Here is a 26193-nt window from a genome sequence, read left to right as displayed (position 1 = left end):
GTCAGCCCAGCCCTAGTGCTCTCTGGGAGGAGGAGGGCCACGCATGGCACACGTGCACACACGTTATTGAAAATGATACGTTAACTGTAAATGATTTGGGAAATTTCAGAAAAGCTCAAAAAAGAGAGATTATGTGGCACCCAGTTGTACCTCCCAGAGCAGTTGCTTGGCCCTGTCCTCACCCTTGGGGGACAGTTCACCAGTGTTCAGCCCCGGAAGCCCTCCTGGCACCCAGGCCTGGCCGCGAGGTCACAGCCGCACAGCCACCTGTCCAGACATGACTGCTCGCCAGCCTCCACGCCTTGGGCTCTGCTTTGCAGCCGTGGTGGCCACCGTGGGCTGTTTGTGGAGGCCTGTGTTCTGTCTGGAACTGAAGTGCAGCTGTGGGGGGGAGTGGGGGCCTACCGCCCACCCACAGGGGCTTTGTAGCATCACACTGTGCGACTGTCATTCCACTGGGGGCGTCCCGGGACCCATGGAAGTGCTGCTGCCCCGAGCTCTCCAGGGACCCACCCACGGTCTTGACCCGGGCACTCTGTTCCCAGAGCAGCTCCTGCCCGGCCCCCGTGGGAAGTGTGTGCCCGTGGGGCCGCGGTGGGAGGAGTAGCCCTCCGGTCGGTTGAGCGGCCGTTGTCCAGGGGGCCGGGGATTTCGGGTGTGCTTGCCTTGTGCTTGCCCAGCCCTGGACCCCGTCTCTGGGCCTGGCCGGTGTCAGCCTGTCAGCCCTGGTTAGCCACCTCCCCTCTGATGCTTGCCCTGGCCTCTTGCCGCGTGAGCCTGCGGGGGTGCCCACCAGGTGGCTGAGGAGGAGATGGGGGCCCAGCGGGAGGATGGGAGTCAGAAGCGCGGGTGGCAGGAGGGGGCTTCAGTCCCTCCAGGCTGCTTCCCGACCCTGTCTTGGGCCTGTGGGGCTCCCTGCGGGTCACAGCTTCCGGCGCCTCTCAGCCCATGTGAGGTTGGGTGTGAATTAACTAAAGCAGACAAGGTCGAGCGTCCCTAGAATCCCATAAAGCCGGCGGCAGAATCAGCAGTCGGCCGTGTGGCCTTGGATGAACCAGGAGCACTAGGGGAGTTGCCGAAGCCACCAAGTCCTGGGAGAAGCCGTCACGGGAGTTGTGGCCGTTCCTCTGGATGGTGTGGCTCTTCCCTACTGTGTGAAGCCCTTCAGAGGGTCCCAGGGTCCCCGAGCTTTCAGAGCGGTCTGGCCTGTGGCCTCTGTTTTGAAGCCAGTATGCAAGTTGCAGGCCAGAGGGGAAGGGTCTGCCTGAGTCACAGCGGGGAGTGGGCATGGGGACCCAGTGATCCTAGTGTGGGGGAGGGTCGTCCCATAGGTGGCCCAGGCTCTTCCATGCGTGGACGTCTGTGAGCTTCATCTCATTACAGGTCTCGGGGGATGTATGTGAGGTTTCAGGCAGAGTGCCCCCCTTAGGTCCTGTCTTCACCCACTCGTGTTTAGAGAAAGCAGTTGGACGTGTAAAGAAGCCTCCTGGCTGACTTCAAGGGGCCCACAGGGTGGCTTTGGTGTGGGGACAGCCTTCTAGGAGGGCCTCAGGGGTGGTCCGGGCCAGTGCAACAGGCGAGGCCCACCAGGTTCTGAGATGCCCCGCAAGCCGGGCCAGAAGCCAGGGTGCTGGTGGGGCTGCAGCAGTTTTGAACCTGTGAGGAGCCCAGCTTTGAGGACCTTTCTGCAAGAACATGAATAGTGATGGCAAGACTAAGGACACCAGGAGGGTGGACAGCCACGCGGAGAGCTCCATAGTGTCCCTGGCAATGACATGCCTTTTCAGATGACCCAAATCCACCATCCCTGGACCGGGTGGCAGCTTCTGAGTTGGGTCCCATCAACAGTTGGAAAATGTGTGCTCCACCCATGTTATGACTCGCTCTTGGTGCTCTGGGACCAGGTTAGATGTGAGAGTGTTCCTATTTCTCGTAAGAAGTTGACTTTACTGGAAGACTGCAATTTCAGTGCATTGCATTTGTTTTTATTTCTGATTTAAAAAGTCAAGCATGTTCGTGAAAGGATTTGGGAGACAGGAAAGTATTGAGAGAAAACTTAACAAGGAGGAAAAGCAATAACTTTAATCCCACGAGCTACTACGTTAACAGGTCAGCCTGTGTCTATTTTAACATTAAACGTGGTATCGTCCCACACGGTCATTTTACGTTTGGCCCTTTCCCACTCACTGTAACGTTCTGTCATGGTCACATCTCCAAAGTGCCTACTGGCTCTTGGACCTGGCCTTTCACGGTTGCCCAGTGCGTCCTCATCTGTTCGTCCCTGGTGTCCTAACCGGGCCCTGGGTTGAGGAGCTGTGACACCTCCTGTGACTTGCTCTTCTGTCACCCAGGTTGGGCTTGTCCTTGTGATTGTCCTGGGAGCCAGCAAGGGAATGTGCATTTCGGGGCAAATTGCCTTCTAGAAAGGAAGAATGTGTGTGAGAGCACCCAGCCGGCACCCTGGCAGGAAGGGTGTTGTTAGGTGTCCAGGGTGATAAATGGAATATTTATAAATGGAATGGAATATTTATAAATGGAATATTTCCTGCCATATCAATAAACAAAGGATGTCACAGTCACCAATGATTGCAACTCTCCAAGGAGAGCCGGTGAGCCCTGAGAAAACTCAGGGCTGAAAAGAATACCTGCCTTCTAGCAGTCATCAGACTGCAGCCACTCCCTGCGCTCCCTGCGGTGAGCCCTGAGGAAACTCAGGATGTGAAAATACAGGCCCCAGATAGCTGAGGTGCACATCAAAGGAAGGATTTCAGTGAGCCCAGCGTCTTCCCACACCCAGAAAAGCGCTAAATTCCTTAACTTGAGATGTCTGGTTTTCTTTATTTAACAAAACTTTTTGACGTTCCCAATTACCTGCTCTTTGTTGCAAAATTCCTGTGTATCCTGGCCCCTCCTCTCCCCTCCCCTCCCCTCCTCGGAGCAGTTTCTCAGAGCTATCTGAAACGCTGTCTCCTGGGCTGCAGTCTTCATTTTGCCCCAAATACAGCTTAACTTGGAGCTCTCGCGTTGTGCATATATATTTTTCTTAAGTCGACAAAGGGCTTTGCAGGACTTGGCTGGCTGGGAAGGCCCCAGACCCGCTCTTTACCCCAGGACGCTCAGACTGCCCTGTCGTACACCGCACCTCCCGGCCCTCAGGGCTGGAGGGCGTGTGGTTTGGCCTCAGACGCCACTGTCTCTTGGCCCTGGGAAGGCGGCCGCAGAAGCTTTGCTCACCTCTGGGGCTCAGGCCACGCCCAGAGCTTTCCATCTCTCCTCAGCCCTGGCGTCCGCCGGGGACTCTCTGCCTGGACTCCGATTCCACCCCTCAAGACCCCCTGCCTCTCTGCTCTGAACATATGGCTCTGGTGGCCAGGGCGGTGGCCGGCCAGGCCCTGGTCAGCGCTTCTGGAGATGTAAATGCAGCCTTGGCCGGCCCCCCCCTCCCGGGGGAGTGTGGGTCTGGGCCCTCCTGGCTAGGTGTGGGCTGGCATGCACCCTGCGGCAGCTTCGGTGACTGAGATGAGTGCACGTGTGACAATGGAGTCACACACGGTGGCTCCAGCTCCTGGCCCTGGGCTGGCCCCGTGGAAGGGTCTCCGAGGGCAGTCGCTGTGTCTTGGGGACGAAGCCCCATCCTCGGGGCCAGGGCCTCCTCGTGGCCTCTGCGTTCCAGGCCCCTGGGGGCTTTAGCAAAGGCTGTGCATTGAAGGGCCAAGCCGAGTGCCCTTAGAAGGAAGGGGGACGTTGCTTCCAGGTCCCAGGACCGCTGGGTGCGACCTCTAGGGGAGTGCAGCTCCCTGACCGCCTAGTGCCGATGAGCCGGCTGCCCTCCCTTTGTCCATCTGCGGCCACCGTGCGGCCGGCCCCCCTGGGGGCGGTCGGGAGTCAAAGTGCCCGCCTCCTAGCCACGCCCTGTGTGCTCAGGGCCTCTGCCTCCCCACCCCCCACCCCGCCTCACTCCGCCGTGTGACCTGGCGAGACCCTCGTTGGGCCTGAGTTCCGGGTCTGTCCCCAGAGAGTTTTACTGGGTCAGGTGAAAAGGCGAGTCCCCGTGGAACTAGGCAGGAGCTCGGAGGCCTGGCTTCACGGCACAACCACGGGGGGTTTACACCCGCTGAGGCCCGCCGCCCACACCCGCCGCCCCCCCCCCCCCCGCGCCTCCACGGGAGAAGAAGTCAGCCAGGCTAGTGCCAGGGAAGTCACCAAGGCCGTGGGGGAGAAGGCCGGCTCGAAGGGCGGCAGCAGGAAGTCCCCGTGGGAGGGAGGAGGGGAGCCCCGGGAGGGGCCCTGCTGGGCAGAGTCCCTGCCATCTGGCTGGGCCACCCCGAGCTGCCCCGTGTCTGGCCTGGTCCTGGCAGGGGTTGGGCAGCTTCCAGATTTGTTTTCATTTTCAATTCCCTTTATTGCTCAAACCACCTCAGGGCCACAGAAAACAAATCGTTATCCTCAGCCGACCTCAGATTCCTGGCCTCAATTGTTCGCCGTTTGCTAATTTTAGCTTCTGATCATTTCCACCCTCGTCCTCCCCCCAAAGGGAGACACACACCAAGAATAGCGCCAGGAAGGGGGGCGGCGGTGTCTGTGGCCAGAGTTCCCACAGCCATCTGGCCGGGAGTGGGGGCGGCCTGGGGCCTGCCGCGGGGACCCCCAGGCCCTCTCAGCGGGGACCCTACACCCTTGGGGCACGGACGTGAGGAAGAGGAGGAGGACTCTTCTGTTTCTCCTTTTAAACAGAAACCAGGCTGTTTCTGGGAACGCTCCCACTCCCCCATGGCCCTTCCTGGCTCTCGGACCCCTGGAGGCTGCAACTCCCCAGCCTCCAGGGCCAAGGAGACGTGGAGAGTCTGGGGTCCAACGTGGCGCTTGGCTCGGCCAGGCCCGCTCCCCAACCGGGGCCCAGGGCCCCAGCCCGGCCTGCAGGCCACCACCCTGGCCTCAAGAGGGCAGGCCCGGAGCCACTGACCAAAGCCCAGCCTGGGGAGCAGCGAGTGGGCCTCGGGGACCGGGGGAAGGGTAAGGTCCAGCGAGCAGGGTGGCCTCCTGGCCAGGCCTGCTGGACAAGAGAGCAGAGCCTGCGAGCAGCACCCCGCAGCCCCGCCGCCCTCCGTTCTCTGCAGGGGACGCCGGACACCCCCTAACGTGTCAGAGCGCCCCCATTCGGAAACCAAAGTCTAACATGTCTCAGGCTAGAGTAGCGCCGAGTAACGTGGAATAAAGACAGTCGAAGCCCAAAGCACGCTCCTCCCCCCACCGGTGACCACGGAGCTGGGGAGTGGAGAGGGTCCCCCGCCTGTCCCTATGCCCACCCACCGTCAGAGCCGCATCACGGGGAGCAGGCAGCTCCCAGGACACGGCCACCTGACTCCTGATCTCGGTACCTGATGTGCTCCTCTCTCCTTGGAACTGCTGTGGGCGTGGTCTCAATCGGGGCTGCCTGGCCCAGGTTCCGGTCCTGAATGTGGCCTCGTCATTGCCCGCCCTGGATGACGGCCCACCTCTGTGTCCTTGGGCTCTCTGGGCTCCTTTACCTGGATCCTTCCATTTTCTTACTTTTGCTCACTTGTCATCCATTTATTTGTCTTTAACTCTTTTTCTGTGAGACTTTCTCAGTGTTCTCTTTGCAACCCTGAGATTGAGATTTGAGTCTCTGCCGTATCCCCCTGCTGTGTCCTTGCTTTCAGACCCAGTTTCTGGGTCTCCTCTCTTTAAGGAGCATCCTGTTCTTGCTTCACAGACACCATATCTTACCTCTGAGCATGAGTGACAGCTCTGGAAGTTTCATCTCCGCCCCTCTGCATCCCCTGGGCTGCCTCTTTCTGCTGGTCTGTTTGGCGCTCTGGCCCGCCCGCCCACGTCAGAGGCTCTTCTCAGATGTCTGATGGTCGGTGGTGACTCAGAGTGCTGCCCAGAAGCCGGGAGCTGCCTGGGGGTGTACCTGCCGCAGCGCTGGGAGGGAAAGCCCCTTCCCATCGCAGGTGCCACTGCTGCCTCTCGGGCTGTGTTGTCCAGCCCACCAGCCAGGGCCCTCCTTTTGTCTAGAGATGTTATCCAGGAAGGACAGCCAGAGCCCCACCCAGCCAGCAGTCTTCTTAGGGCAAACAAGAAGGCAACTTTGTGGGGAGAGGAGAGGGCTGCCCCAGAGGGTGGTGATCGCATGACTCTGCTGGTCCTGCAACGTTGGAACTCACTCCGGGCTGGGAGGACTCACCTAGGCAGGGGGGACTGGCTCTGGGTGGGGAGGACGTGCCCTGAGGAAGCATGAAAAGCAGAGTTGATATAGCCCCCCTCATCATGAAAATACACCTCGTGGTTCATCCAGAACTCATTGGCCAGAATCAGTTTTCAAGGCCCATCATAGCTGCAAGGGAGTCGGGCAGGAAGCATTTTAACCTGGTGCAATGCTGCTGCAAAAGCTAAAGTCATGTTGTCTGGAAAGAGAAGACTCTAAAATACAAAAAAAACAAAAAACAAAAAGAAAGAAAAAGAAGACCCGGACAGTGGGTGCTGGGCCAGTGGGCACTTAGCTGTTTCTGCCACAGTCGCCAAGCAGCTCCTACACATTTGTCCTTGGAATGGGCAAGTGTTGAGCAGGGAAGTGTCTGGCTGGCAAAGGTGGCCACTGTGTGAGCCAGTGCTAACACATCTGAGGAACCTCGGAAATCACTTACTTTCACCAGCATTTGCTTTTTTACCCAAGTGGCACTGTACTAGCCCTTTGCAGTATCTAAGAAGTACTGACTTATTGCTCAGAAATAAGCCACATGGTCACTGCTGTCATGATCACAAAATGTGAGTGCAATGGGTTTTCCATAGTTCGCTATTGGAACTATAGCTGTCAGCTCTCTTTAGGCTTCTCTTGGCTGGGACAGGTTCCCAGACTTTCCTGTTTCCCCTGACCTTGACAGTTGTGAGAGATGGTAGCCAGGGATTGTGTAGAATGTCCCTCAGTTTGTATTTGTCTTGTGTTTGTCTTGGGGTGAGACTGGGTTTATGGCTTTGGGGGGAAACTACCACAGAGGTGAAGTGCTCTTCTCATCACTTCATATCAGTAGGAGAGTGGTACCCACGTGACTTACTGCTGATACTTACTTTGTTGCTCAAACGTTCCAGCCTTGGGCAGGGACTGGGTCAGGTTAGCTCCTGTGTCCCTTGGAGCTGCCCCCCACATGTTGGCTTCTGTGCACTTCCTCACTTTCTGGCCTCACAAGCTGCTTCAGGCTGGTCTTGTGTGTTTCCCGCTCTAGTCCTAGAATGAGCCATTCCTCCACAGATCCCTGTTTCCTTCTACTGGAAAGTGGTATTTAGAAACCAAGATCTGGGTGCTGTGGTGCTCCTTGCTCCCAGGGTATTGCTGCTTCTAGCCCTTCCCGGTGGACAGAGCCAGGAAACATGGATGAGTCGTAGCCTTTATACCGTTACTCATTTATCCCTCTGTGTGCACTCACGTCTAAGCATGGGTTCACACTGTCTCATGAGTTCATGACATCTCAGACACCAGGGCAGCCCCCCAGGAAGGGCTCACTGGCCTCCCCCTGGTTCAGCTATAACCACCCTCTCCAACAGCGAGACACAGGCTCCCACCACCCACCGTGCGTTCACCTGTTTGTTCAGCCCCAGCATACGTGTGAAGCATTTCGGGGATGGTCTACCCTGGATTCTCTCGTGAGAAGCTAGAGCTTTGTTCAAGTGCAGTTCCTCCTGACGGCTCCTTGTCCCTGCCCAATCCCCCACCCCCGGAGGCCATGCCATGTGTTTGTAATAGGGCCAGAGTCTGCCGTCCCAGTCTGCCTTCCATCCCGGGATCCCCAGCCGCCTTTACAGACTAAACATTTGCAAATATTCAAGCGCATTCATGGTGAAGTACAGCTTATGGGTTTTGACAAATGCAGGGTCTTGTATCCACCATCCCAGCACCAGGCACAACAGTTCCATCGCCCTAAAAATGCCCCTGTGTGGTCAACCACTTCCCAATCCTTCAACCCCTAGAACCCCTGGTGTGTGTTCTGTCCTTGGTTTTTACCTTTGGTGTAAGGTCATCTGAATAGTCACACAAGGTACAGATTTTGGGGTCTAGCTTTTTCGACTTCGCAAGACGCATTTAAGGTGCATCCGTCTGTGTGTGCAGGAATCAGTGGTTCCTTTCTTTTTATGGTTGAATTGTGCTCCGCTGTGTGGATGCAGCTCGTGTTCATCCACTCACCTGCAGAAAATGCCGACTTCCAGTGTTGGCCGATTGTGAATAAAGGGTCTTTTCCCGTGGCGAATGCCTAGGGTGGGATTGCTGCCTTGTCTAGTGAGTCTGTGTTTAACCTCATGAGAAACTGTCAAACCGTCTTATAAAATGACTGTCCCACATTGCATTGTCGCCAGCAGCAAACGAGAGTTTCAGCTACTCCACCAGCGTTCAGCACGGTCAGTTTTTTGGATTCTAGCCACTCTCACTTGTGTGTAGTGCCATTTCATGGTTTTACCTGCATTTCCTTGATGGTAAATGATATTGAGCGTTTTTCACATGGTGTTTGCCATCTGTACATCTTCAGTTGAGTTTGGGTCTTTTGTTCAGTGCTACAATCAAATGTTCACTTACTGTTGAGATTTAAGAGTTCTTTATATATTTTCGACACGAGTTCCCTTTGCTTTTGATCAGCCTCACGTGAAGAACATTTTTATCAAGTCAATAAACCTGGATCTTTAGTTTTGGATTCCAGACTCATGTCCTTGCCTTTCTGGGGTGTTTGAGAAAACCTCTGATGAGATAGCCTGAAAGGCCTGAAATGTCCCTCCCAGGCTGTCAGCGGCTGCCAGGGCTAGTGTGCAGCAGATCACAGATTCCTGGGCAGGGGATGTTCCCCCCAAGACTGCAGTCAAGGGGGCCGGGGCCTTGACCGAGTCGCTCCCCTCAGCTCGGGGAAGATGCTCGCAACTTCTCTCTGGAGGCACTTAGTGAAGTGACCATCAAACAGAGAGGAAAGAAGTGGAAACATGTGTCTGTTCTTTGGGTTCAGCTCACGAGTCGCTCAGGGCGTTCAATCACCTGGAGAAAGTCCCTTGTGGGTAGTAGTCCGGGATCTGGAAGCTTTTGGGGTGGGAGCCGATATGCCTCTCCCTGCATGTCCCTTTAGGAGAAGCATGGGGTTGTGAGCCAGTCGTGTGTGTGTGTGTGTGTGTGTGTGTGTGTGTGTGTGTGTGTGTGAGAGACACAGAGCCAGACTCCAGAGCCCTTTTCTGGAGTGGCTGCTGGCCACCTGCTGGCAGAAACCATTGGTATTTTCTTATTGCCATTTGAAAGGGGACCTTGGGAACGGAAATTTTCCAATGTGTTTTGTAACCCTTAGCAAGCACAGGGAAAACACCTTTCTGAAATTCCTGGCATGTGGTCCTTTTGACCTTTGCAGGCATGTGCGCCCGTGCGTGTAAATGAGCGCTGCTCCCTCAGCAGAGGCCAGGGGTGCTGGCTTCCATGGAAGCAGGCCCATTCAGCTGAGCTGCAGTTTAGTGAGACTGTTATTCTGTAACAGAAGTCTGTAATATCTGTATCCGTATATAGATATGTATGGACGCGTATGTATACGTCACTGGTGTATTGCATTCTTTCTGACTGCAAAAAACAGTGCAGTTGAAAACTATAGGAATTCAGAAAGGACGTGTGTGAGTCCCGTCTTCCCTAGATCACCCAAGATAACCGTGCGCCCTTCCTGCAGTTATAGCTCTGCAGCACGTGTGTCTCCCATGTGCACAGGACAGTGGGGCTCAGCCGCTCTGTGGTCTGTGTTCCTGGTTGGCCCGTGGGAATGGAACTGCGTGTGTAAGTGGACCCCAGCCTGTGGTTTGCGAGAACATCAGAGAGACAGCCGGCCGGCTCCATGCTCACCCGCCCCACCCAGCACGTGAAACCTGGTTCCGGTGACCTTGGGGGCGACTACAAGGAGCACCATCTCGGGGTCCCGGGGGGAGGAGGAAGCTTTCACTGGCCCTCCCTAGGCATTAGTCCCCTGCGAACCTGTAGAGGAAGGGGTCGCTCCAGCCCTGAGGTTTCTGGGGGCACTGCAGGGGTGAGGATTTCAGAATGGCTTCTGCTTTCCTTCCTGGCCCGTGTCCCCAGGGTCAGCTCCCTTGGACATCTGCTCCAGGCTGTGCCGGAGGAGGGCATAAGCACAGGTGGAGGACCAGGTAGGATGTGAGGAGAAGGGCAGGCCCTAGCCAGGCCTGTGACAGGGGAGGGGCCGGCCTTTGTCCCCTGATCTGGAAGGCCCCCGAGAGTGCTGTTCCCCGTCAAAGTGGGCAGTGCGGATCTCTTCAGGTGGGGAGAGCGCGGGGTGGTGGGTGGCCCCCCTGCGCCGTGTGTGCAGCCCGGGATGCACGGAACAGCACCCAGGTTTGCTGCAGGGCAAGGCCTCCGGCCTACTGCTCCAGCATCTGCTCTCCACAAACAAAACTGGGTATAAACTGCTCCAAGTGGCCGAGGCTAGCCGGGCACTGGTGGATCTGGTGACCTGGGCTGCTGAGGGTGGGGCCCGGGAGCTTTCCTGGGCTCCTTCCTGGGTGTCTGGGGTAGGTCTTCTGCATCTTCAACTGTTGTAGCAAAAGTAGGTCAGTGACTGAGGTTTTTTTTTTGCATCAGCTCCCTCAAAAACCAAAGGCATTTTAGGACTATAGTATAATGGCTTATTTATTTTTATTCTGATTTATTTGCTTTATGAAGTCAACTCTGAAAAGTCCATTGTTTGGCTCTGTTTTGTTTGAGCCTCGTGACTCTTTCCCTGAGGGAAACAGGGCTTGCTTCTTGCACCTGGAACAGGCCAGGTGTAGGTGCTGGGCCTGGAGGCGGGGTGCCGGGCTCTGGTTTTGAGGGTGCTGCCTCTGGGCGCCCAGTCCTTGCAGACAGGCCAGCCTCTCAGGAGAGAGCCGCCCGGCACTTGGCACACGTTGGGTGCAGGCAGGGACACCCCTGCCCAGGCTTGGGGGCTGCTGGCTCCTCCCTGGGGAGCCGGGGGGGGGGCATTCTGGGATGAGTGGGGAGGGTGGTCTCGGCGGCAGGTGCCGGCCTCTGGGCCCCATCTGGGTGATGGGCCAGTGGCCTCCAGGGTTTCCTCTCCTGCTCTCACCTGGGACGTTGTGGCCGAGGTCAGCATGGGCAGCTGGCCACAGCCGAGCCCGGTCCACGGTGGGAAAGGAGGAAAGCTGGACGCGGGCCAGCCACGCCTTGTGTGAGCTGGGGGAGGTCACTCTGACTTTCGACCTCAGTTCCCGTCTCTGAGATGGTCCGTCCTGACCCCTGCCTGCGTCTTGGGGTGGGTGGGGTCCCAAGTAGCGCACCTCGAGAGTACACGCCTGTGCGCCGTGGGGTCCCTGCCATCCAGGCCTACCCGGCAGGCACAGCGGCGAGGAACTGAGGGCTGGGGGAGGGGGCCCAGGAAGAGGAAGTGGGGCCAGAGTGGTTGCACAGGCTGTGTGGAGAAGCGGGTGAGAGCAGGCCGCTGCTGTGTCCGTGGTGAGTGGCACAGGAAGGGGGTCGCGTGGCCCACCGGACCAGGCCCTCTCCCAGGGGCCCCGGCTGACCTTGAAGAGTCGGCTTCTTTGGGGCGGGGGTGGCCAGGTTGGCCAGGGGCTTGGCCTGCGGTCTGGCTCCGGTGTGAGTCTCTTCGGACCTCTCCGTGTGGCCGCCGGTGACTGTGCCACCCCCGATGTCCCAGTCCCACAAGGCCCCAGAGGCTCTTCCACGCTGTGCGCGCTCCCCCTGCCCCGCGCACACCCTGCCCTCATCCTGGCTTTTTATGGTCCGAGAGGAAACCCTTTCCCAGTAGCCTGAACAGGACTCCCAGTTCCTACCTCTTCACCGAGCTCTGGCCGAGGACACCGATTCTCCTGCCTGGAATTTGGGGTCTGCGTCCTGACAGTGCGGTGAATTCGCCTGGGCTGCAAGGGGAGGAAGGGTGGCAGCTGGCGCCTGCCCCGTCCACCTGGGCTGGTTCCAAAGGGTCAGTCAGTTGTGGGAGGGTGAACAGAGCGACTTTTATGACAGGAGCCTGGGGGACCTCCAGTGCATGATTACAGCCCTGGGTCTGCTGTTGTTAGAATGCGTCACCGTGGTCTTTTAAGTCAGGCCAGGTCTGTCAAACTCTTTATAAGGGAATGCCTTCCAACCCCGTTTGCAGTGGGACCAGGGGCTCTGGAGCCCTGGGGTCCTGCCCTGGGAACTCCTTCTAGAAAAGTAGATTGGACTTAATTGCTGTTCCTGAGTTTCTCATGCTCTCAGGCCCACCCCCCTGCCAGGTTCTAAGGGGAGCCCTTGGACTGGTATCTGTGGCAGTGGGATTTGGGATGTGCTGTGGAAACAGCCTGGCCAGGAATGCGAGCGTTGTTCATTTAACACCCGCAAATTTATCAATCTTTTCACTTATGGGTTCTAGACTTTGATTCATAGAAAGAACTTCTATCTTAGCATTTTAAAGGAATGTTCTCAGGTTTTCCCCTAGAACATCTGTGGTTTCACTTTTCCCATTTAAATCTTTGATCCCTTCAGAACTTACCCTGGTTTAAGGTGTGAAGCATGGACTGGTTGTTACCTAGTTGTCCTAAGACATTTTTGGACACTGCCCTTCTGCCTTGCCTTAGGTGTCACTGCTTTCTGCTACACAGTTCCTATGATCTTAGAATCTGGTCCAGGCATTTCCGCTGTGCTCCACTGCCGGTCAGCAGCTTGTGCAACGGCATGTTGTATCTGGTGGTCCAGTCCCCCCACCTCATTCTTCTTCTTCAGCATTTTTCTGGCTGTTTCTATGTGTTTATTTTTCTGAATGAATTTTAGGATCAAGTTATCCTATTCCAAAACAAAGCAAGGCAAAGCAACAACCCAAAATGTCTACTTTTAAAAATACACCTGCATCCATTGTACAAATGTGGAGACACACGCATCTGCAGAAGGCGGATTTTCTCGTTTAACCCGTGCCCCCAGGCTGTGTGTAGCAGTCTCCAGCCAGGTGCCGCCTCCTTTCATGTCCTGCCAGCCCTGGCATGTGCGAGAGTACACAGGAGCGTGTGATGAGCCACACGCGTGCACCACAGCAGCGGTGGAGGAGAGCACCCAGGGCAGGGGCAAGGCCAGGGCCAGGCTGTTTCAGCAGAGATGAGCACTGGCTGGTGTCTGGCTGGGGACGCCCCCAGGAGCCCCACCAGTGATAACAGCATATCTCCTCTGAGCACCTGTGTGTTCTCCCACTTAACCCTCACCGTTACTGTGAGATGCGGCCATGACAAATGAGTAGGAGTGCAGGAGTTGGGGAGGGGCAGGCGCTGACCCCTGCAGAGGCTGCTTCCATGCCGAAATCGCCTCTTCTGCCTGCTGAGTCCTAGGGTGAGGGGGACCCCACGGAGTGGCAACTCTCTTTCCTGGGCCTCACCTCCCTCACCTGTACAATGGTGGGTAAGAGCTTGCAGCCTGGACTTCCCAGGAGATGGGGCATCTGTGTGTCAGCTCCATGTGGGTCTGTAAACCACCGGCAGAGTAGTCGAATGTCCTCCTAAAGAAAATAGGGAAGTCAGCCTCCCCCTCGGAGGACAGGCCTTTCTGCTGACCCCAACCAGCTTGGCTTTCCTTAGAGGCTGGTGGTTGGTCGGCCCCAGTGGTCGGCCATCTGCCGAGATGCCTCAGAGTGGGAGGGAGAGCGGGCCTCCCAGGAGTGAAGAACGTGGCCGTTTTGAGGTTGGGAGCTGGAAGCAGCCCTATGCTGGCGACCACAGATTGGAGCTATCTATTGATGAATGACAGGCCTCTTGCTAGCAGTGAGTAGCTGGGGCCTGGGAGCCCGGGAGCAGCTGTTTCTCTGTGGAGGCCTCTCCCCGTGCCACCCTCTGACTCTCTGGACCAGCCCTGCCTCTCACCATCATCCCCCCCAGACACACACCTGCATAGATGCCTTGTGCTCACTGAGTTCTGCTCTTGCAGGCCTGGGTACCCCTGCACCATCTGCTTTTCTGTCCCAGGGCCCCTGGTCAGAGATGCCTCTCCCCCCTTCTCCCTTCCACGGAGGGAAGCCCAGCCAGGCTTCCCCGAGCCCGGGCCAGTAGAGCCCCGGCACTCACCGCCCAGAAGGGGCCCTGTTCTGCAGATGTTGCTGTGGTCCTGGCTCAGGGCGCACACACACACACACCCCAACTCCCCGCCCCTGACTGCCCACCAGAGGCTCACAGACAGAAAAGAGCCACGATGGTCTTTTTTGTAGGTGCTGTTGGAGCCAGCACCTCCCTTCACCCCGTGGAGGCTGGCAGTTTGGCCGAGGCTGGATGGGGCGAGGGAGGTCACGGGGAACACGCCCTTGACGGAGGGCGAGCAGGAGGCGGTCTGAGCCGGAGCATGCGCACTAGTGAGCCCAGCTGCACCTGCGGGGGGCGGGCCTGGGGCGGGGCCAAGGCGGGTGGCTCCGCGAGGAGCCTCTTGTGGCTTCTCGGAGAGAACATACTGTTCCCGCCCAGGCTTGCGGCTTGGGCAAGAGTGTGGGACGCCCTGTTCCCTGATAAGATGAGGCAACTGCTCTCGGCCGCCTCGCAGGGTGCCAGGGAACATTTATGTAACCCCCGCCCTGCCTGCCCCCGGCCCGCCCGCACGACCTGCTACCTGCCTGCGCCCGCCCCCAACTATACACCTCCCGCCACTGCATACCCCCAGGCCCGGCGCCCCAGCTCCTCCCCACACTGCGCCCCCAACGACCAGCACCAGCAGGTCCTCGACCTGCCCCCACCGTTACCCACACCCCTCAGTCCTGGCTCCTTGGGGCCTAGCACCTACTGGCGGGTACCCACCCTCCAACCCCGGGGTCCCCAGCGCCCCCTACAGTGACCCTGGCCCTCCCTCCTCCCTGTGCTTCCAGCCCCCTTCCTCCTTCCCTCACTAGGCCCTCTCGCCATCCTGTCCCAGTGCCCCCTACGCCCACACACCTGCCGCCCTCCTGGCTTCTGAAGGGGGGGGGCGGGCAGAGCGACCTGTGCGCACCCCAGGCTTAGGCTCCAGGGAGGCTGCAGGAGGCCTGGGCCCCCTTCAGGGGTCTGGGGTCTGGGTCCCTTGTGCGCTGGGCCTAGCTCCCTCCGGTGGCAGCCCCGCGGTACCGCTGCTGTTTCCCGGTCGCATCCCAGGAGGAGGCAGGTGCGGAACTTGAGCCTGGCCAGGAAGAGGCTCGGCTTTGTTTGGTGCACGGGTGCACGCCCCGCCGGTCCCGGACCTGCTGACCCCTGCCCCGCTCTGGGTGCAACCGCCCCTCCCCTAGCTCAGCTCAGCCACGTGCCACCTGGGGTGAGTCCCTGAGCGGCAGTGGCGGTTTTCAAAGTGAGGCCCAGAGACACCTGCAGGGACTCCAGACCCTCCAGTTGAGGTCAGAACTATTTTCTCAACAATAGCATTATTTGTCCTTTATTTTCTCAAAAGAATACAGTGGAATGTTCCAGAGGCTGCATGATGTGTGATGTCATCATCCTTCTGACAGCTACTGGAATATGTGCTTGAGTTTAAATGTTTTTGTTTTAATTTCTACGATAAATGCCAATGGGCATAACCCAGGTGAACAAAAGCTCCCCGGGTTCCTTACTAAAAGGGTGAGCAGTGCTGTTGTGGAGGTCTCTGGTCTCTGTCTCCCTGTACAGGCTGCCTTTGCCCCATCCGTTCGCAGTTCTGCCGCTGCCCCTGGTCAGCCTCCCCGGTGCCGCTTGAATGTCACCACTCAGAGGCCAACCAAGCAAAAGCCGGTGGTGCTCCTCGCCAGCCTGCATCTTAACTTCTGAATGGTTTATCCGTCTGTCTGTGGACCAGCTTATTGGTCACCTGGAACGGGCTGACAGAAGAATAGAGGACGGACCAGGGAGAGCCCTGTCTGTCGACATCACACCCACGTTCCCAGGGCTGGGCACTGCTTTTGTGCTCCATAAAAGTGTCGTGCTGCTGATGCCCCAGTAGGCCAAGGGCTGCGTGCCGGCCGAGTAGTGATGCTGGGCTTTCCCCACCTGCCACCGGGCTGCCGGGCACCAACATCCCATCCTGTTGGATGCTGCCTTTCGCTGCCGCCCTGGGGTCATGCATCCCGTCTCTAATTATATACATCTAACGCGCCTCCCAGGGTTGCAGCAGAAGGACCCTGAAAAGGACAAGCCTCCCAGTGAGGACACAGGGTTCATTAGGAAGCAAGGCTGAGTGTGGCCTTGGGTTGGTTCTGTGCCCAGCACCCCCACCCCCTGCCCCTCCCGGCAGGCCCAAATCCGAGGAGACCTAGTTGACAAGAATAATAGGTAAGAGCAAAAATAACATCTCGGGAGTAAGCACTGGGCCTGTACCAGGCGCAGTGCCAAGGGCTGGTTGTGTGCAACCCTGTAGAGTCCCCACGTGGACCCCACTGTGAGGATGGGGCACTGTGTTCATTTCCTGTGGCTTTTGTAACCAATTAACCACAAACTGGGTGGCTTAGAACAACAGAAGTATGCTCTCTCACTGTTTTGGAGCGCTGAAGTGTGAAGTCAAAGTGTTGGCAGCGTTAGTCCCCCCTCCCAGTGTCTGGTGGCTGCCCCAGACTCCGAGTCCCCTGGCTTACGGGTCCATCACTCCCTGGAGTCCTTCCCCCTTTTCTTCTAATGTTTGTGATCTCATCTCATGATCCCTACCTTAATTGTATCTGCAAATAAGGTCACATTGACAGGTTCCAGGGGTCAGGACTTGGACGTATCTTTGGTGGGGCCACTATTTACCCCCCCCTGCAGGCAGTGAGGCCTTTGTCTGAGGCCACGCATCAGTACACCACGGAGAGAGGAGCTGAGCCTCATCTGTTGGACCTGGTGCACCAAAGTCTTGAGTGCAGCGCCGGTCACGTGAAAGGACGCCACTGTATTTCGTGCTGGACCTTTCCAAACACTTAAATGATAACTGCGCTGTGAATCTCCTAGGGTGGGATTAGTGTGCGGTATTTCTCAAACTTTGTATTGATTCTTCCCCCCGCCCCCAGAACCGATTAACAGTTTTAAAATTCTGACTTGGTGTTGGGCTAGATATTTAAAGAATTACTTTTCTGCATTCCTTTTTATTGTTATCAAAGACATAAATGCATATGATTTTTTTAAAAGACACATAACACAAAAGAGTTTGCAGCAGCAAAAAAATCCTCTTCCCAGTCCAGCCTTATTCTCTAGAGATCAATACTGCTCTGATTTTAGTTGTCTCGGTGGTTACTGCCATAAATAAAACTGTATGATTTTATTACTGTTTCTCATTTTATCAACTTTAGATGCCATCCGTTACCTCCCTACCCTGAAATTTAAGGAATTACCTCATTCCTACCCCTCCCCCACCTCCTTCTGAATTGATGGTTATATGATTGTTTTTAATTCTTTTGTTGATTATCCTTATAGCTTTTAACCTCATTTAGAGATTTCCTTTGACTGCACATGGGTGTATTCCTACCTCTCCCTTAAACCCACATTCTCTCCTGGGGCCACGAATCAGTGGTATGGGCTTTGTCTATAAGATCGATTCTAAACACTGACAAGTAGTGCTGGGGTTCACATGATCACGACTGTGTGAATGTTGCTTCCGTATGCCAGGGCCTCTGTTTGGAACTGCATTCCCTTCTGCCACCTCATGGGGTTGTTGTGAAGGACAAATAATACACAAAAAGCCCCTAAAACAGTGTTTGGCTCAGAGCTCTTCCCTCGTTGCTCGTAATCATGTGGCATTTTAGTTTGCTTCTAATTTAGACAATTTTCTTACATGTCTTCTATTTTTCCTGGAGTTACTAATTGCCTCTCTTTTTTCCCTTCAACCAAAGAATAGTATGTGCCTTGGCCGTGTCCTGAAATGTGTTCAGCCTCTTGATCATGCTCTATGGTACATGGAACTCCCTTTCTTCTTGTAACCTTCCCTCTGTGATTCCTGGCCCACAGCTCCAGTGGCCCACCAAGTCTCCCTCACTCTTGTCCTGGGATGACCCTTCATTGTTCGCTTACTTCCCTGGCTTCTCAGTTTTTTCTTATTTTTGCTAGAGTGTGCAAGGTAAACTTGGGAGGCTGTGTTTCTCTGTCATCTAGCAGCTAGTGTAACTTACGAGAAGTCTGGTGTGTGTTGCAGCCTTGCTCCCTCCCGGACGACCTGCTTCTCCCCTTTCTCTCCAGTAAGTTTTGGGATCTCTTGTTACCTAGTGTTCTGACACTGCAGGTATTCTCACAGCAGGAGCCTTTCCTCACTCCTCGGCCCACCTCTGTGCTAATAACCCTTTCCATGTTAGTTTCCTGTCTCCTTTTTTTACTCTGACAGATACTGTTCTATTGTTTCTTTGGTAATTTCCTCTTCTCCATTTTTTTGTTCTTTTCCTCAGTGTCTTCTGTTAGTTAGATGTCATACCCACAGGATTGATTCCGTGACGCTGAACTTCTAGCTCTTACTGTTAGTAACAGATGGGAAGTGATGGTTTGCTCTCTTGCTTGATTGTGAAACCACCCCGCCCCACCCTGCCCCCCCCCATAACAGAAAATCGATAAGGAGAGCAAACAGCCACACACAGCTCTCAGCCTCAGCATTGCTAGGAGACAGAGAACACTGCAGCATTCACGTTTTCTAGAGCTGTTTTTTTTGTTCTCTTTTTCTGGGATATTTCCTTGAGTACATTTCCAGCTTTTCTATGGAATTTTTGTTTGGGCAGCAACACTCTCAACTTCTAAACACTATTTTTTGTTCTCTGAACTTCCTTTTTATCCTGTTTGCTTTATGCATAAAATTTTATCTGAAATTTCTTTGAGAATGCTAATTAGAATTTTTAGCTTAATATTCTCTTCTGTTTCCCGGCTTTACTCTTTTTTCCTCTGGAGTCAGTGGTTTTGTTGCTCTTGGCCTTTCCCTTTCATGCCACTGGTTTTCCTTGGATGTCTGGCCATCTTTGGGTGTCTGTTTATATTTAAGGTTGATGGGCTCATTTGGAGTGGGCCGTGTCGATTTCCTCTGCTGAGGCACTGGTGGACCAGCTTCAAGGGCTGGCTCTCAGCTTCAGGGCCAGAGTCCGGGAGGGAGGGGGAGAAACGGGGCAGGAAAGTGTACGGTGTGGCCAGCCCCAGTGCCAGAGGGCTGCATTCTGGGGTGCTAGAACCCCCTGCTGGTTCTCCCTGTGCAATTGATGTCTTTTGTGTGTGTGCGTGGTTCAGAGTTTGCCTGGGTAAAGGCTGGCCTGCCCCTTGCCCTGAGCAGGGGATGGGAGGGAGGGACGAGGTGCTGACCGTAGCCAGCCTTCCTTACCTCCCCCTGCTAGGTGTCACCCCGCAGCCTCCTCCTGTGCTGCCTGTTGGCCATGTTGGAAGATCTCTGAGAGGAGGAGCTGCAGACTCTAGTTGGAGCCTGTTGCGGTAAACAGACATCTCGGTCACAGACTGTCAGGCCCTGGAAATAGTCCATCCTGACCCATTCATGTTACAGATGAGGAGACTGTGGACCATCTGAATGGTGGCTGGGCGCTGGCGTCAGCAAATTGTCTGCAGGTCCTGCAGGGCTTGGGGCCTCTGGAGTAGGGCTCCTGGTGGGGCCAGGGTGGTGTGGCCAAAGTTGCAGGCCTGCGAGCTCTCCCTGACCCCTCCACCCTCTCCTCCTAGTTTCCCTTCTTAGAGCCCAGGGACCGGCCTGTGCTCCCCGCCACCGCCTAGGGACAGCTGACCCTGCAGAGGGTGCTGTGTGGCACGCCGTGCCGGGTACTTGAGGGGGCCGCAGCACCTGGCATGCTGGCATTTCCTCTCGGGAGATGTCTGCTTACATCCACCCTGCGGACAGGAGGGCGCTGGCACCCACACCTGTACCCTGAAGGATTTGTCGCCGAGGCTGTCAGAGACGGGGCACCGAGGGAGGTGCGCAGGGAGGGAGGGGCAGGCTTGGGTGTGGGCTGTGACTGACCCTCCCTCTGCCGTGTCGCCCACAGGGGAGCGCCCCTTCGCCTGCAGCTGGCAGGACTGCAACAAGAAGTTCGCGCGCTCTGACGAGCTGGCGCGGCACTACCGCACGCACACGGGCGAGAAGAAGTTCAGCTGCCCCATCTGCGACAAGCGCTTCATGCGCAGCGACCACCTGACCAAGCACGCGCGCCGCCACGCCAACTTCCACCCAGGGATGCTGCAGCGGCGCGGCGGGGGCTCGCGGACCGGCTCACTCAGCGACTACAGCCGCTCGGACGCCAGCAGCCCCACCATCAGCCCGGCCAGCTCGCCCTGAGCGCCGGCGGCGGGGCGGGGCGGGGCGGGGCCCGCGGCAAGCCACGCCCTTCCTTGCCACGCCCACCCTAGGCCCCGCCCAGCCCCGCGGCCCCTCCTCCTTACCATAGCCATGAGCAGATGCTCTCACTTCCTCCCGTGATTCCGTGTCGTTTCCTTTTGTAATCAGAAGAGAGAGAACTTTATGAAGTCAATGACAACAAAAAAAACGATTTTCTTCACCTCAGGTGTCAAATTTGTAAAAAAACAACGAAAAAATTCCAAAAAACACCATCCACGATTGCACAAGAGACATACCCACGAAGGTGATTCAGCGGTGTTGAACCCCCCTTTCTCAGGGATGGACATGTTCCACGAGGTCAGTGAGGACACCCCCTTCCTGCCGCCTTACTCTGTACATAGATTTGCACTCTGGAATTTCCTTTTAGGTTTGGGCACACACTGGGGGCAAGGCAGTGCAGGTGAAGCTCAGCGCAGGCGGCGGATAGGCCGGTCGGTTAGTTTGGAGCCGTGGTCACCGACCTTGTGCTTTCAGGGCAGACCCCCTAAGCGGGGCCCGCGACTCCCTCTTCCTGCCCCCTGCCCAGCTTCAGCCTCGCCCCAGCTGGCAGTGGGCTCAGAATGCAGACGGCTCAGAGGGACGCCTTAAGCCGTGATGGGTAAGGGGAGGACTCCCCAGGGAGACTGTAGGGGTCCTCGCCTCCGGGACCCTGCCCAGGTCCCCCTCGGAGCGCCGGAAGCAGAGATGCAAACCCGTGTTGGGCAGCCGGCCGCACCATCTGATGTCCACATGGCCAGGGCCCCCGCCCGCTGCTGTGTCCCCACAGAAGGCCCCAGGACCTTCCACTATTACACCACGTTCCTTGACTGGCCTCCTACAAGGGTGTCCGAAGGTGTCATTGGTGCGTCCAGTTCCCACATTCTCCCCGACCGGCCCTGCTCTTGGGATGCCTTTGTTTGACACGATGGGTAAAGCGGGGCCACCCGGCCAGACGCTCTGTGTGTGTGGCTTGCTGTGGCCGCGCTCGGCTCTTCACAGAGACTGTTCCGTAGCAAGAGACCGGAACATTGTGACTTGGAACGTTGGGGGGTGGCGAGGGGGATGTCATGGGAAATGCAGTCGGAGAACGTGCATTCTCTTTCCTCCCTGGGGAACACCGGACGGAAGTTGTGGGAAACGCTTTTTTCAGACCCACCGTGTCCCCAGCTCAGAATTAGCGAACCCTCAGCTTCTCCATGAGCCCTGTGTCCCCTGGACTCCTCCCTTCCCCTCCTACCTGGGAGGCCCCGGCCTGTGGGGCAGTAGGGTGCAGGGCCCCACCGCCAGCCTTTCCGTGCTGACGGGGGCGGGCAGAGAGCCGGGGACGTCTCTCCCGGAGCTCTGACCTGGGCAGGTGGGTCAGGCCGGGCTCCAGCGCACTCCTCAGTGGAGAGCTGAAGCCACCACCTGCCCAGTCACCTCCCTTCCCTTCCTCCAGGGAGTCGGGGCCTGTAAATACAAGTCCCCAGGACAGTGTGTGTGAGTGTGAGTGTGTGTGTGTGTGTGTGTGTGTGTGTGTGTGTGTGTGTGTTGGGGCAGGGAGTGTGGGTTTGGGAAGGACTTGGGGTATCTTGCAGAGACCTCTGTTCATTTCGATGAGGAGGGATGATCCTTGGGACCTCAGAGGGCCATAGAGGGGCTTCCCTGAGCCCAGAGTGCCTTGGTTGTGGTCATTCTGCTTCCACCCCGAGCCGGTCGTGGCGAGGGATGCAGCACAGAGGAACCCCGGAGACCCAGGCCCAGCTGGTGCTCGTAGCCCCTGGGCGGCTCCAGAGCAGATGGGCACCCTCCGTCCCTAGCAGCCAGGGGCAGGCAGGCTGCTGTCTGCAGCGCTCTGGTTGCCATCTCTAACTCTGCTGTGTGTCAGCTGGGATCAGCCAGTGGTGTGGTGGTGGCTTCTGAGTAGCGTGGTAGCTCCTGAGCTGTGCGGGAGCGTTGCTCTTGCTATGGGTGGGAACCAGGCGGGAATGTCGTGGGGTGAGGGGGTGAGGGGGTGGCCCCACCCTGGCTCTCGTTGGGTTGTGTGACAGCCCTGCTCGCATTTGGTCCAGGAGAGAGAACGGGACGTGCTGGCCACCTGGACGGAGCCGCGCCCTGAGCACCTGGGGTGAGAGCTCTTCACGCCCGGTTCCAAAGTGAGGCCCGGAAGGGCCCTCGGAGGTCCCTCCCAAAGTTGTTTCTGGGTGGGGCAGAGAACGCCACACTCCGAATACACTTCATGTCTCAGGAACTCACATTCCAGGTTCAGGAATTTTATTCCAAAGTCCTTTGGTGTGCTCGCCCCGCACGGGTCCCTGAAGGCAGGGAGAAGCCACGTGCCCCGAGGGGCCGCGCTTCCTGTGACCTGCCCGCAGCATCGCGGAGCAACAAGGGTTTCTGACCCCCCTGCTCTCTGCATATAGGAAGGGGGCAAAAGGACTCTAAACCCAGTCATCGTGGAATAAAAGAAGAGTGGTTTGTTTTAGAGGCGGGGTGGGAGGGTGGGGGAGGGAGAGCGGGCGTTTGCTGTTTCCAAAGAGAGCACTTAATTTAATGTTTCCTCTAAGTGACCCAGGGCTGTTCCGTCTGATAGATGGAAGGGTGACATTGCCTTAAAACAGAAATATGCAGGCGTTGGCTCTTTTCGGCAGATGAGTGTGTCTTCGTTCCCAAAGTAGTTCTCTGATGGCAGGTTGCGGTCCTTCTGAAGTGGGCCTGGTCGGGAGACAGGCCACCGTACTTCTGCCGCGGGTCACCTGGAGGGAACTCCCGCCCGGCAGCCCCAAGCACTCGGCCTGGGGTTCCAGCCAGCAGGCAACCTGACTCATCTGGGGCTAAAATTCATCTCACTTGAAGGGTGGGAAAAATCCATGTATCTCAGGCTAAGTTCGAATGGGCTCTTGCTAGCATCTCATCATCGCGACACGTGGAGTGCGTGTGGAAAAGAAGCGTGCGGTGGCAGGCCCCGGAAGGCCGCACTCGCTCAGACCCCCACGGAAAGCAGTTACACGGTTGGCGACCCTGCTGAACAGCCTGTATTTTTTTTCTAAGATGTAGAATTGTCTTCCCGGCCTGGGTTTGTTTCAGGGTCTTTCATTTTTCTGGTTTATGGCCATGCTTGCTGGCTTCAGTGTGAGTGAGGAACCCCCAGAGCTCCTAGAAACAGTAGCGAAAACTCAAACCTTTCTTTTGTGGCCGACTCCAGTGCTTGCAAGGCCAAGGGGGCAGAGATCTCAAAACAAAGGTTGCCTGACTGAAGGGAGAGTTTCCCTCCAAAAAGGCCTACAAGTGACCCTGGACTCAACCAGGGGGCTGGTGTTCAGCCCATGTCCCGAACAAGGAAGCCCTCTTTGCGTCAGCCATGTTAGGGTTGTCAGCTCCCCATACACCTACCCTATTCTACAGCCATCGGGAAAAACGCAGCCCCTTCCACGAAGGGCCCTGGGGTCCTCTCCTGTTGGGTGCTATGTAGGAATGGGCAGTGATGCCCTCGATGGGAATGTGGTCCTGGAGGTGCCCTACCTACATCCTGCTGCACCCCACCCACGGCACTCGGGGTGCACGACGATCCCCCTTTATTCTGAGGCCACGCATCCGGGCAGGTGCAGGATTCGCCAGGGTGCAGCCTCCACGTGCAAACTTCAGCAGCACTGGGGTCCCCAGACCTCTCCATGCCCTGGGTCACAGCTCAGACCAGGGAAGGTGATTCGGAGGTGGGGACAGACAGCTGGGCCACAGATGGCCCCCAGCCCTCTTCTGGGGACACACAGACAGGGCTGGTGGCTTTCTGGGGTCCAAGTGAAGTGCGGCAGAAGCGGGGTCTCCAAGTCTCCTCCCCTCCCCCCAGCCCAGTGTCTCCAGAAGACTGGCCGCTTTTCTTGCCAGAAGCAGGTGCTAAGGTGGCTGCCAGCGTCCAAGCACGCCCCAGGGACTCGCCCCTAGAGCTCAGCAAACGAGAGGGCCACTGAACAGGGAAGCGTGATCTGAGCAATAGCGTCCCCTCATTTCTCAACTCCTGGTTTCGGCTGTGTTTACAAGGCTACCTGATGTTTTTGACTTCTGACAGCTATCACTTTTTTTTTTTTTCAAACCCTTTTTCCAAAGTCATTTAAAGACTGAGTGCTGGAAGGTTTGAAGGGCCTGTTATATCCATCATGTTGTAGCCGGTAAGAAATGCTTTGCAGGTCACCCACATCTTTCTGTCCAAAGATTCCACGTGCGATTCTGGTGACCATATTTTCCAAAGCTAAAATCAAGGGTGTGGGCTGACCCTTTTTGAATTCAGGATCACCCTGGGAAAAGCCAGGTCCTGTAACTGATTTTCCCGATTCTGAGGCTGAGTTTTCAAAGGTTTGTCCCAGACACATCCCAGAGAATTTTGTACCAGAATTCGGATGCACAGTCCAACTTACTACTGATTAATGCCTGAACACCGTTTAGGGAGAGGCCCTTCCCCCACCTGCTACTCTGTCTCTCATCAGTTAGAAGAGTTGGACTCGGTGGGAGGCGTGAGCCTGGGGCCACACTTGGTTTCTACTGACCCCCATCGAGGTATTGGACTTGCAGTGTTCCCCCGACCCCACTCAGCCTCTCCCCTTCTCATGCAGCTTTAAAACCTTACTCCTTTTATTTAAAGATGAACAGGATGGGAGAAAGTGGCTTCCCCTGCCCCGCGCATCATGCATTCCCTGCGGGGGACACAGGATGCATGGGGGTCAGCGGGGCCGCGTAAGCAGCTTTCTCTCAGGGCTCGGGACGTCTTCCTAGTGACATGGCGACAGGCTGCTGCACGTGCTCGTTTGGAAACCAAGCTGAATGCCTGCCCGGCAACCACAGGTCTGGGTGAAGGCCGTCTCTCCCACTCAGCCCAGGGCCGCCTCTCCGAGGCCAGATGCCTCCATCCCCAGCCTGCCTTCCATGGAGCAGGGGGCCACTTCCCAGTGTGGCTCAGACACCCGGGGGGAAGCGTCCAGTCCTGGGTCGGGGTGCCTGTCTGGGTGTGGGTGGGAGGCTTCGCTCCCTCGCCTCACCTTGGAGAGTCCCTTGTGCCAAGTGCCGAGGACCCTGCGGGCTGGAGGCGTCGCTCTCCCGAGCAGCTGTGGGTTGTCGGGCGCGGGCCGCTGTGGCTCCCACGGGGCCGGGAATTGCTGTGTGGGTGGGCCGGGTGCACGCCGGGTCTCTGCACAAGGGGCCCCTCCTCCTCCCAAAGCCATCGATGGAGCTTCTCTGGAATTGTTTGCCAAAATCCCAAGGTAGAATCCAAGGGTCCAAGACCATTTCCATCGAGCACACGTTTTCCTTTTCCATAGGAACTTTCTTTGTTGTTTTTTTTAACCAGCACCACACCATGCTTCCGAAGGCCATGTTTCGTCTTTCCTGGATCACTACAGTGAAGTATTACAGTTGTACAGTTCCCAATCTGGCCTTGGCTTGCTCGGATAAAACTTTGTATGTATTTTGTAAGGCATAGATTCTATATTGTAATGATGTCCTATGCAAAAAAAAAAAAATTAACTAAATTGTAAATTTTATTGTTTTAATGTGTATGCATGTTTAGTGACGTTTACATTTTGAAATAAAATTTATGATTCATTATTTGCCAGAGCCGGTCCTTTGATGGGCGTTGGAGAGGCTCTGGGAGGGGAGGGAACTGAAATGACCCAGCTCAAGCAGTTGGATGTGGTTGGCTGAGGGGCGCACACCAGCCTGGAACTGGCAGGCCTTAACACTGGGAGAGGGCGAAGGCTTTGCAGGGGGTCAGTGCTCTTCTGGCTCTACCCCGGGGCCCTCGGATCATCACATTCCCCCTCCCACCCCACAGAAAGCTTATCAGCCTCAATCCCCAGGAGCGCTGAAAAGAAAAGCAGGTTCCCGTGCAGGGCACAGCGCTTGTCCAGAAAATGCCCTAGATGCAGCCCACCTAGGTCCCCCAGGTCAGCCTTGGAGACTGACCCCAAACT

The 26193-nt window shown here is 56.6% G+C and overlaps 1 protein-coding gene and 1 long non-coding RNA gene across 3 annotated transcripts in view; one reads left to right on the top strand and one right to left on the bottom strand.

Annotated features, from left to right (window-relative positions):
- Window positions 1-25828, top strand: part of KLF13 (KLF transcription factor 13) — a 44481-nt gene extending 18653 nt beyond the window's left edge. The window contains exon 2 of the mRNA XM_067698887.1: window positions 19926-25828. Within this exon, the coding sequence (XP_067554988.1) occupies window positions 19926-20215 (290 nt within the window). The 3' untranslated portion in view covers window positions 20216-25828. The remainder of the gene's footprint in view (window positions 1-19925) is intronic.
- LOC137203227 (uncharacterized) lies at window positions 12862-15185 on the bottom strand. 2 transcript variants are annotated; one of them, XR_010932995.1, is made up of 2 exons: window positions 14935-15185; window positions 12862-13520 (listed from the first exon to the last, which is right to left on the bottom strand). It is a non-coding gene; the product is annotated as an uncharacterized lncRNA (long non-coding RNA). The 2 variants fall into 2 exon arrangements; XR_010932996.1 differs by lacking the exon at window positions 14935-15185 and adding an exon at window positions 14083-14199.
- Window positions 25829-26193: the final 365 nt, after the last annotated feature.

This window comes from Pseudorca crassidens, chromosome 1, assembly GCF_039906515.1.
Source record: "Pseudorca crassidens isolate mPseCra1 chromosome 1, mPseCra1.hap1, whole genome shotgun sequence".
NCBI lineage: Eukaryota > Metazoa > Chordata > Mammalia > Artiodactyla > Delphinidae > Pseudorca > Pseudorca crassidens.
This window is presented reverse-complemented; position numbering and strand designations above follow the sequence as displayed.